The 12,262-nt window shown below is 39.2% G+C and overlaps 2 protein-coding genes across 2 annotated transcripts; both read left to right on the top strand.

The window, feature by feature from the left end:
- Window positions 1-4,683: 4,683 nt before the first annotated feature.
- On the top strand, window positions 4,684-7,643 carry LOC133860337 (pentatricopeptide repeat-containing protein At3g57430, chloroplastic-like). The gene is made up of 6 exons (XM_062295963.1): window positions 4,684-4,713; window positions 5,625-5,866; window positions 6,164-6,309; window positions 6,524-6,543; window positions 6,651-6,848; window positions 7,566-7,643. Exons 1-6 carry the CDS (start codon window positions 4,684-4,686, stop codon window positions 7,641-7,643), a joined length of 714 nt encoding a protein of 237 aa, XP_062151947.1.
- A 769-nt stretch (window positions 7,644-8,412) lies between these two features.
- On the top strand, window positions 8,413-10,263 carry LOC133861501 (4-hydroxyphenylpyruvate dioxygenase). The gene is made up of 2 exons (XM_062297287.1): window positions 8,413-9,706; window positions 9,793-10,263. The coding sequence occupies exons 1-2, from the start codon at window positions 8,538-8,540 to the stop codon at window positions 9,977-9,979; spliced, it is 1,356 nt and encodes a 451-aa protein (XP_062153271.1). The 5' UTR covers window positions 8,413-8,537; the 3' UTR covers window positions 9,980-10,263.
- Window positions 10,264-12,262: the final 1,999 nt, after the last annotated feature.

The raw sequence follows: 12,262 nt of genomic DNA, 5'->3' as shown, positions 1-12,262 counted from the left end.
TAGCATGAATGTATGAAACTAAAAAACAGTGGCCCTTTGCATGCTGGTTGTCCTCCAAGAAACCTCCTTCAGGTAAAGTTAAGGGTGCTGTTAACTTGAAAAGCCACTAACTATGCTCAGGAGAAGATTCAGAAAAAAAAAAAGGAAAAAAAAAGAAAAAAGAAAAAAAAAGTGAGATTTTGGGGTATCTTATGCAAATTACATATTAGGTTTGTCCATCTTTGTAGCCTATTCTGGAAACTAATGACAAGATTTCGCCTACCAATTTTAATCGATGTTATTTTTTCTAGACTAAACGTTAATCATATAGCTAATAGCTAAATGGATTACTGGTCTATAAAATGCTACTAAAAGTGGCAAAAGTAGCCTGATTTCTGAAATCTTTTGTAAGTGCTTTGTTTTAAGGAATGCTCTTTTCGAGTTTTTGTTTGAAGCTAATGTTCGATTTTTAACAGACTTGTCTAGGTATTTGGGATTGATTTTGTTGTGTAAGTAAATGAGTTAGTTTTATTTTCTTGTAAATAGAGTTATTTCTTTTCGTTTTGTGTGATTTTTTTTAGGTGAAAAGATCAAAATTAGTTGCATGCTGATGCCGGTTTTGTTGTATAGGTTAGTGGGAATAATGGGTTAGTTTCATTAGAAGTTTTGCTTTTGATTTGTTTTTACTCATCTTTTGCTTAAAAAGTAGGGTTTATCTGTACATGTATTTGTTTGTTTGTGCAATATATACACTTTTCAGAGAATTGCATATGGTCTTAAGTTTTGGATCCTTGTGTTTGTTAAGAACCAATTCCTTTGAAATATCTGTTGATTTTCTCCTTATATGGCATTTGGATGCTATAAATGTATAAGCTTTTCTTTTTAGGGCATATATCTAGACTGGTTTGATCATGGAGGAGTTGATTGATTTGATCATCTTCTAACATCTTGGAATCTCAGGCCTATTTGGTACTATGACTGTAAATGAAGTGCTATATATACCTTAGCCCATTTTCACTACTTAATACAGTTCTAAGCTTTGGAATGGGTTTGAGAATTGTTAAGCTATTTAGTTGCTTCAAGCTTTGGAATGGTTATTTGAGTGCAATATGTTGTGTGGTGTTTCAGATTTTTTGTTATTTGGGTCCTTTTAATTGTTTTTGTATTCCTTCATTCATTTTTGACTTGTTCATTTCACTAGCCTTCTCTACCTTCAAACGATTGTTGTATTCACAAGGAACATATTATTGCTCTCAAAGTGTTGATACTGAGATGGTGGAACCCCTACCTTCCTTGGTGTTTCAGCTCTGCACGTTCTAGGGATTGTCATGCTGAAGAAACTTGTGCCATTTGGTTGGTGGATTACAAAGATGGGGAAATTCTGTAGTTTTTATTTTTGTGCCTGTCCTGTTATTAGTTTATGGTATTATAATTTCAATTCTTGTAATTGCAGTGTTTGCAACATAAGCCTTGTATTTGGGTGCTTGCAAGAAATTAAAGTTATTATAATTTTAAGTATTACAAACAAGCAATTTCTCTTGTATATTGTATTTTTTGTTCTAATGATGCTGTCATTTTGTTTCGTGAATGTGTTATGCAAGATGGTCGATAAATTTATCACAGTTGTTCATGAATCAATGTCTTTCCCTTTCACTATCTATATGCACTGAAAAGCCTAGCAATGTCTTGCCCTTTCACTACAAAGGAATCCACTAGACAGAGCAATAGCAAATATGATATTACTATAAAAGAGCAAAGATTGGATCAGTACAAAGGAACCATTAGTAACGTAATACAACTAGTAAACCGTACACCTATTGAATGAATGTGTGTAGCATTGAAAGTGAAAGTAAATAACATAATGCTCCATAACATAATGCAATTATCAACCAACTACAATACAATTAAACATGATGAAACCAACCATGAACAAAAGATTAACATTCATATACAATACAATAACGTTTCCCTTTTTACCTCCAACAAACAACACCATTCAAATTTTAAGATAAACCAAAAATGCCATCAAGAAATAGTTTAAAGCATCATTTACATTGTACACAAACGGCTTTAACTAATGTACACCCTAGTATTGCTCCACACCCGGTTACTATCATCACAAGTGTAGATATTCTAAAATTTTAAGCAAGAAATTGTCATAAATTCAATTGCACCAATGCAATGTTTCCTTTAATAAACTCATATCTCGTCATGCACTCTAGTGAATTGGTCTTCACCCCATTCTGAATGTTGCCCACTTGATCAGAAGCCATTTGACAAGCTAAAGTAGACCACCGTAACATTCAACCTGACAAAAATTTCTCAAGGTGAAAACTAATACTGGAAAAAATTGACCAAGAAAAAAATAAAAATAAAAATAAAGTTGCACATACCTTGCTAAGTTTGAAATTACTAAATCATCATTGTAACTGGGAAAATCTCTTTGGCTTTCCATTTGGTTGCCAATAAAGATTAAAAGAAATGGAATTTTGTACACATAAACTCCCATGCAACTACAACAAATGCATGCACATCAAATGAAAGTGTACACTGCTAAAACACATTCCACACGTGTTCATAAATGAAATGCAAATATAGAACATATTGTTCATACTACCACCATTCATCATACAAAACATAGTAAGCCAAACACAGAATACAACTAAGTCAGAATGAGTTAAGAATAAAGGGAGCATCATCATTTGCATCCGCTTCTGGATGCCAGTAGGGGGAATCAACAATTTCCAAACCATTCAATTTATGGGGTTTAGCTATAGCCTCAAACCCAACAGCACCAGCATCACCATCACATATGGCAAGCATCACAGAAGTACAACAGTTAACATCACACTCAACATATTAAGGAGAGAGCTAGAGAAAATGAGACCAGATTTAATGAAGCATGAATTAAACGGAAAATTTATTCAATTTAGAATCATTAAACACAAAACAAAACAATGGCCACAGGCCCACAAATCTAATGAAGCATGAATGACATGGAAAATTTTCAATTGTGTATGAGAAAAAGGGCGACTAATAAATCAGACAAATCAGTCTTTCATTTTCTCTTTAAAAAACAAGTATAGCAAAAAAGAGGTATTTGAAAAAGAAAGAAACACAAAACCCAAAAATTTTCCTCTGCTTTCCCAGCAACCAAACAGTAAAAAACTAGACCTACAAAGAAAAGGAACTAAACCGATTCAATCAAGGCTCCACTAGCAAGAAACACATCTTGTCAGTAAAAAAGTATCAACTTATTGTGCGGCCAACAAATTACTAGTTGGGGTTATCTGGTTTTATTTCCCTGATCTAATTTCAGAAGCTTCATAAACATGTTAAATATACTGAAAAATCATTAAGAAACTAATAGGAGGCCATGTTCTGAACCGTGAGAGAAAGAAAGTTTGTTTATGTGTGGACGAGGAAATTCAATTAACACTTTATAGCAAACATACCCAATCTCTGGTGCCACAAATCCTCTCTACTCCATACTCCATTCCCACATAAACTCCGGCCACAGTTCCTGTAAATAAAAGGGATTTCTTAGTATGGCTCCTCATTTTGCAAAATAAAATCAACAAAAGCATTTACCAAACAAAATTGCATTATCTCATTGATAATAAACATTAAATACGACTCGTAGTTACCCCAATAGGCGCCTTCTTTACACATCTTCTTCAGCTGCAATAGCATTACTTTTCATTAGCAGGGCAAGATTGGCATGTCAAATTCATCTGTTGCTTAACAACTTTGACAATATTAGCAACACAATTACTAGGAGTCTACTTGGAAAGATTAGTGAACTAAAACCCCCCAAAACCAACATCCCCAGACAACATAGAACCTATCGATCAAACAAGTAACATTGTACCAATCTGTATGTTCTTGTCAATGTCTGAAGTAAAAATGTAGCTACCGAAGGAAACCACCATGACATCACCGCACCACATGTTAAATATAGTTTCATAGATCTCGTGTGCTCAAAATTGTGACTTGAAATACTCCCTGCAAACAGCACAGCGTGTACATTAGAAAAGAACTTGATAATATCTTCTTATTTTTGGGCTGAGAAACTGTAGCAGAGTAAAAATTCTAAAAGAACAAAAAAGAATTGAATCTTAGAATATATATATTTTTTTTTTTCATAGGACACATCCACTCTGGATTTGCAAAAACAGTTTAGCGTTATCGGAATAATTCGAAACCAAAACAACGGCAACGTGAAACAAAAGATTGAAAGTATATCTTTTCCATTTTTCTCAGTGGCCAAATTCATACCTTTTTTCACGACGTGATATGCATCCTCTGGTAGCTGCAATCTGAGCCAAAAATCAAGAACAAACCGTCTATTTCTCGATGTTGCGGTCTCAAATACATTACCTAGAAAGAGAAGAAGACAAAGAAGAGAGAGAAGGAGAAAATTAAACTTACAGTAAGAAAACGGCGAGAGAGAGGGGGGGTGCTCCGATGAGTGGCGGTCGGTGGGTCTGCAATGAGAGAGACCCAAAATCTGAGAGAGAGAGAGAGAGAGAGAGAGAGAGAGAGAGAGAGAGAGAGAGAGAGAGAGAGAGAGAGAGAGAGAGAGAGAGACTTGGTCGGAGATGAGTAGCGCTCAGTCTACTGGGCTACGATCGGTCGGTGGGTTGGTGGCTGGTGCTCCGTCGACTTTTGGGAAATGGGTTCACTCGGTGTAGACGGTCAGAGATGGAGAACGCACAGTGGAGTGGCGGGCTCGTGAGTAGTCGACAGTGGCGGGCTTGTGAGTCGTCAACGGTGGCAGGTTCACGGTGGGGTTGTGGAGAGGAGATGGAGAGAGAGAGAGGGAGGGAAAGATTTGGGGGGAAAATGGGTTTTGGGGACAAAAAATGGGTATAGAAGAAGAAGACGCACTGCGCTTTTTCAAAATCAGATATGTGCTTTTTTTCTTTTCTTTTTTTTTTTTTTAAATGAAAAAAAATATATTAAAATTAAGGGAAAAGGCGCTTTCCATGTAGGAAATGGCCGGGCAGGGGACGGCTTGCCTATCATTACGTCCTTCGCCTTCTCTCCCCTCTCATGCGTGCTCCATGCAAACCCCAATAGACCCATCGTCTCTCTCTCGCCTTCTGTCAAGTCCAACTTTTGTCCGACAACGGCTTTCAATACGAGCATTCCGAACCCAAACACATCCCCTTGCTTGTTAGCAATGGTCGATTCAGCCTTACCCAGAAAGAAAAGGAAACTGTAATCACCCAATACAGCTTGATAATTATTATGACAAGTGCCTTTGTTTCAGCAACTAGAGGTTGGGATACCAACTAATTCTTGTTAGCAATCAACCTTGTTTTGGGTTGTTCATTAAATAACGTGTCATTTTATTTCCAACTATCTCAATCCATTTCTTTTTTGCCTTCATCTTACTTAATATTGCATGACAACACAAAATCTAGCTTGTACAACCTTCCTCTAGCTCTTTTTGAGATCCGAATAGAGACAAAAAGTTCTTTTTTGCTGTTGAATTCAATAGAAAATACTAAACTCTAGTGCTCCATATGAAATTACAAAAACTTTTATTGTTAAGTACGTAAATACCAAACCTGTTATTTTGTGACCATGGGATTTTCATTTTCCTCGTAATTGCTACTGCATTTTTACTGTATTCTCAGCCCCTTGAAACCGAAAATGCTCGCTTACTTCATGATGGACAATGCACTTATGGACAAAATGTGTTTCGATTAATGCTGTTTGAGAATGAGGCGCCTAGCTCGTTTACGTCGATGATCAATGGCGCGCTAGCTTGTTCAAATTTGCGTAGGCATGATGGTTTGCGGCTTGGTAAGCAACTGCATGCGTATGGTTTAAGAACAGGAATTTGGAGAGCGTATACCATCAATGCTTTCATGGTTAAGTATGCTAAAAATTAGGAAGGGTTGCTGACTCGCAAGCTTTATTTGAGTTATTTGAGGACCGTGATATGGTTTCATGGAACACCATGATAAGTTCCTTCTCTTAAAACGATCAGTTTTTAGAAGCATTATCGTTTTTGCGTCTTATGGTTCATGAAGGAACTAAACCGGATGGGGTCACTTTTGCAAGCGTACTTCCTGCCTGTTCTCATTTGGAGATGTTAGATAGAGGGAAGGAAATTCATGCTTTTGCCTTGAAAACTACTACCTTACTTGAGAATTCTTTTGTGTACGTGTAGTGCTTTGGTTGACATGTATTGCAACTGTCAACAAATTGAAAGTGGTCGCCGAGTTTTTGATGGTATCTTAGAGCGGAGCATTGCACTTTTTAATGCTATGGTTACTGGTTATGCAAAAAATGAGCATGACGAGAAGGCCTTGGAACGTAAGAAAATTGGTTTGAAAAAAACTTAGAAAACTTAGAATAGACCATCCCGTTCAAACGCGGCGTTCCCTATTCGATTAGAGACCTACAACAAGCGGCAGCTTGAGGGAAAGATCAACGGTTTAGATTAGAGTAGACGAAATCAAGTGACTCAGTTCACCTCTGTTTTCATGTTCTAAAACAGAACATGTTATGTTTTCATGTTCTGTGCTAGCTTCCTGTCTCTTCTCTCGTGTAATGTAAGTCCAAAACCCCTTTAACTCCTACTAATTCCTTTTCTTCCGCTAGCATTAAAAACACACACGTTATAATGTCTTACTGGGCTTCTTTTCCATATGCAGGCACAGGATGTAAATTTTGCAATGGAAGCCTCAAGGAAATCACGGTTTGCTTTTGCAGCTGCTAATGTAAGCTTGGGTGAGAACAAAGGTGGGGAGAGTATCTCTTCCATTAAAACGGCTCTTGATTTTTACTTCCAAGATGTTGAGGGATGTCTACGTTTGGTACCGCTTGCGATGGCCGTTAAAGAATCAAAAGTGGTTATGGAGACAATTCAACCCTGGGAAGAAAGTAATTTTTGTTGGTGTATCCTGTGTATTAAGCCTTTAAGGAACAAAAGAAAAGAGGCTAACCTGGATCTCTCTGCCACACTGCATGATAGTTCTTGAGAGACTGGTCCTCACCAACTTGCAAAGTTAGTGCACTCTATACATTTTTGTGATGCAAGATGAGTAATGGCATCTTCAAATGAACATTTTAAGGGGCTGTATCTGCTTTCTGAATTTGACAAGGGACAAATTGAGGAAGTGTGAATCAATTAAGTTTCTACCAAAATGATTTTGAGATTTTTGATGTATGTGGATGGATATACGATCCTTCAGGATTGTGGTTGAAGATATAATAGTTGGGGTGTTTGAATTTTGATACCAAAACTTCAATTGGCCTATTTTTTTCTTAGAAGGAAGTCGTAGTTCTTCTGTCCTGTCAATTTGATGTTTACTTTGTTTGGAGACAACTTGAAGCATGGGGAGCTGCCCGAATGTGCATGGACTCTGTCATATTGGTTTACCAGCACTGACACTTCAGAGTATAGAGCATAAAAGAAATGGCAGTCTCATGTAGGCAACTTATTTACATCAATCCTTTCTTTTCCATCAACCTTTTGTTTCTAGTTCTCTGTTTTTTTATCTGACTTTTTGTTTCTAGGAAGTTTGCCAGAGTGTGTAGTACTCTTTGTTTGACTGTTATCATCGCAGAGAGACCTTCCTACTGGTGAAGCAAATCCACGGGGCTTCCACGGACTATCTGGCGAGATGGAAAGTCCCTGTGTGTAGTCTCCGATTCTAAGAACTGCTACTTTGTTTGACGGTAAGAAGGTGTTGTCATCGCTGTCAAAACATTGGATGCAAGTGAAATAGAGTCCTGTAAGGCACACGCCGTAGTCATCGCACACGTCGCAACCAACGAGTGAGATCGTTGCCAGAGTTGCAGGTGGCTAGCTTCTCCTCCTTAGTCTTCACTTCAGTTTGTTTCGTCCCTTCACTTTAGTTTTAGCTTCCTTCCTCAATAACCGCATTCCTTGCCTTATGAGGAATCTACCCGTGACAAGTTCTCACTTCCCACTCATTCTCCAAGCAACAACGCCGTCTGCAAACTCACAAAGTCCTTTGTTTCAGCAACCGTCCCCCACGGAGCTGAGAGAGATGATGCAAAAGCTTGAAGCCGCGGAGGAAAAGTGAAGACGCGCGGGAAGAGAAAAAAAATGATATTAAAGCGAATGGCGTTAGAGCAAATGGGGTTAAATTTAGAGAGAGTTTATGACGGGAGTTAGTTTGGAGAAATAATAGAGTTCAATGCATGGAGTTTTTTGAGAAGTTTTTTTAATATTTAAAAAAAAGTTCAAAAGAGAGAGTCTGATACATATGTTCTCTGATAAGTCAACAATGCCCTGGATGGGTTAGTTTTGTACTTTACTACTTTGTAGGTCCCGTTTCTGAACCACTTCCTTTTATACAAATTACAATTTAGGTAATGGTGTTTGGTTTTGATTTGATTAGATAGTAGATAGATGCTGATAAACATGCCACCTCACTCCGCTATTTTTATCCCAACACGGCTAACCCGAACCCCCCTTCACGTGGCTCTATTTTAAAGCCCACTGACGACGACTATCTCTTCTTCCAATCTCCTCCCCCGTTTGCAGTTTTCACCCACAAGCTTCACCAGCCATGGGTCATGACCATGACGCCCACAACAACGGGGCTCCGGCCGACACCGGGTTCAAGCTCGTAGGCTTCTCAAAGTTCGTCCGGAGCAACCCCAGATCCGACCGTTTCGGCGTGAAGCGGTTCCATCACCTGGAGTTCTGGTGCACGGACGCCACCAACACCGCCCGCCGCTTCTCTTGGGGACTGGGCATGCCCTTCGCGGCCAAGTCGGATCTGTCCACGGGCAACCTGACCCACGCCTCCTACCTCCTCCGCTCTGGCCAGCTCTGCTTTCTCTTCACCGCCCCCTACTCGCCCTCCATAGCCGCCATGGAGAGCGTGGGCCCCACAGCCACCTCCTCCATCCCTACCTTCGACCATGCTGCGGCACGCGCCTTCGCTGCCAAGCACGGCCTCGGCGTCCGCGCAATCGCCGTCGAGGTAGACGATGCCGACACCGCCTTCCACGTCAGCGTCTCCCACGGCGCCAGGCCCGTGTCCCCACCTATCGTCCTCGCCGGCCGCGCCACCATCGCCGAGGTCCACCTCTACGGCGACGTCGTTTTGCGCTACGTGAGCTACAACAGCTCCAACCCCAACCCGCAAGAGGCCCACGACCCAGACTCCTGGTTCTTGCCCAAATTTGAACCCGTGGACGAGCTCTCATCCTACCCGGTGGACTTCGGGCTCCGACGGCTGGATCACGCCGTGGGCAACGTGCCGGAGCTAGCCCCGGCCGTCTCCTACGTGAAAAACTTCACGGGATTCCACGAGTTCGCGGAGTTCACGGCGGAGGACGTGGGAACGAGCGAGAGCGGGTTAAACTCGGTGGTATTGGGAAACAACGAGGAAATGGTGCTGCTGCCGATGAACGAGCCGGTGCACGGAACGAAGCGGAAGAGTCAGATACAGACGTACTTGGAGCACAACGAGGGGGCGGGGGTGCAGCACTTGGCCCTGGTGTCCGAGGACATATTCAGGACACTGAGGGAGATGAGGAAGCGCAGTGGTGTCGGTGGCTTCGAGTTTATGCCGTCACCGCCGCCGACGTACTACAAGAATCTGAAGAACCGGGCCGGAAACGTGTTGACGGATGAGCAGATAAAGGAATGCGAGGAGTTGGGGATTTTGGTGGACAAGGACGATCAGGGCACGTTGCTTCAGATCTTCACCAAGCCTGTTGGAGATAGGTAATTGGGCAGAAATTAATATTTGCATAAATTAATTTGAGTTAATTAATTTGATGAATTTGATGGAGTGATTTGATATTTGACAGGCCAACCTTGTTCGTAGAGATAATTCAGAGAGTAGGATGCATGCTCAAGGACGAGAATGGGAAGGAATACCAAAAAGGCGGATGCGGAGGATTTGGGAAGGGCAACTTCTCGGAGCTCTTCAAATCCATCGAGGAATATGAGAAAACACTGGAAGCCAAACGAATTCCTGAACCTGCTGCAGCATGAGAATATATATATATATATATGATTCTGGAATTGGAATTTACATTCAATAAATGATTACATTGTTGCATTGCACTCTGGTGTAATTGTAACTTGTGAGAAGAATAAATTCTGGAATTTACTGTAAGAATTTGTTTACCCACATGATATGGCACATACGAAAATATTAAACTCCTTTGATAATTAAAGAGGAAATGGGTCCTACTCCTAGATCGAATGTGTTGTATATTATATGTTATTACTCTTGTAATATGAATGTGTTGTATATTATTATCACTCTTGGCTTTGCTTGGTTATTGTTTTGAATAGATGTCTATAGTATAAAATAGTTTGATGGTCACCAAAATGATTTAACTAAATTTATAGATTTTCAAGTCTTATGTTTGAAACTTATACCCCTATCTCAAATATTAAGACAATGCCACTCCAAATTTTTTGACAGTATATCCTTAATTGATAGTTGGAATTGGATACCGCAAAGTAACAAATCTATCAAATCACATATGCATTTTTAATTATTCCCAAGTGAAAAAGGGAATCTTCAGTCCTGACAGATTGAGTATTATATATGTTTATGCGAATGATCATTGCGAACAATATTAGGTTAATGCTTCTTGAATGTGAAAGTACTATAAGTTTTGTTTTTTACACTCTGCAAGAACGTTTTTGATTAGCTAACAAATTTCTTTTTGGGATATTAATGGTTGAACTTACCACCATGAAATTTGATGGTACATGTGGGATCACAACAAAAAAGTTTCATTTACTAACGTGTTTACAGTAATGCACTTTCTGGTACGTCACTAAACTTTTTAGTGACGTGTGAATTCTGGTGCGTCACTACTTAGTGACGTGTCAAATTTGATACATCACTAAACTTTTTAGTGACATGTCTACATTAATGCACTTTTTGGCATGTCACTAACTAACGCACCATTTTGGCCCGTCACTAAATTTTACACGTATTTTTAATTTTTCAAAAAATATATTGAAATTTAAATAATTAGTGACGCGCCAATTTAACACATTACAAAAAGATAAAATGAATTTAAATAATTTGTGACGCGCCAATTTGACATGTCACTAAGTAGTGACGCATCATTTTTGGCACACCACTAAATTTAGTGACGTGTCAAATTAAATTTTACACGTATTTTTAAATTTTCCAAAAAAAAAAAATATTGAAATTTAAAGAATTAGTGACGCGCCAATTTGACTTGTCACAAAATTTAGTGATGTATCAAATTTGACATGTCACTAATTAGTGAGGCGCCATTTTGGATAACCGAATGGGTTTTGTAAAATATTTTTGGGTCTTTATCTTGTTTTGATTTGGGTCGATTGATTGTGAAATTTTTTGGGTTTTCTGAAAGATTTTCTGTAGAAGATGAATGGGCGTTATGAATTTTGCGAAAGTTTTGGTTTGAGTTTAATATTGGAGGTTGATGCTTTCATTGTTAACAAGGATGCAATTCTTTTGAAAGGTCTAAAGATTTTCCAGCAGCTAGTGTCTTCTCTACATTTTCAGCCGGTTGCCTTCAGGTCTTGATGCCTCTATACATTCCAGCAGCTTGGGTTTTGTCTTCTTGCTTTTCTCCCCAACGAACATAGCCAATGACTAGAGTTGACAATTTTTGACGCGACCCACGAATCCGACACGAAGTTATAGGGTTTGAGTTTAGGTAAACGGGTTTGGGTCATAAACGGGTTGATCTGTTTATGACACGTTTATAAATAGGTCAAACGGGCCAACCCATTTATGACCGCCAACCCGTTTACGACATGCTTATGACCCAATAAATTAATTGTGTCGGGTTCAGGCTGGCCTAAACGGGTTGGCTGGTCAACCGGGTCGACCCGAGCCCGACACGATACGTTTTGCCAACCCTTCCAATGACTAAAAGAAATTGGGATTTATTTATTTATTTTTATATGTATTTAATGACGTGCCAATGTTTGACACGTCACTAATTTTAGGGACGTGTCTATGTCTGACGTGCCAATATTTGGCACGTCACTAAATCCAAATTAGCTACAAACACATTAACCACGTTGCAGACACGTCATGTTTTGCCCGTCACTAACATTTAGTGACATGTCAGACCCCCTGACACGTCACTAAATCCATGTCACTATTATTATTATTATTATTATTATTATTATATATTTTGAATTTTGAATTTTGAATTTTGAATTTTGAATTTTGAATTTTGAATTTTGAATTTTGAATTTTGAATTTTGAATTTTGAATTTTGAATTTTGAATTTTGAATTTTGAATTTGAATT

This window comes from Alnus glutinosa, chromosome 2 (genome assembly GCF_958979055.1).
Source record: "Alnus glutinosa chromosome 2, dhAlnGlut1.1, whole genome shotgun sequence".
Lineage (NCBI taxonomy): Eukaryota > Viridiplantae > Streptophyta > Magnoliopsida > Fagales > Betulaceae > Alnus > Alnus glutinosa.
Note: the sequence above shows the minus strand (reverse complement) of the source record. Positions and strands in the feature narration are given on the sequence as shown.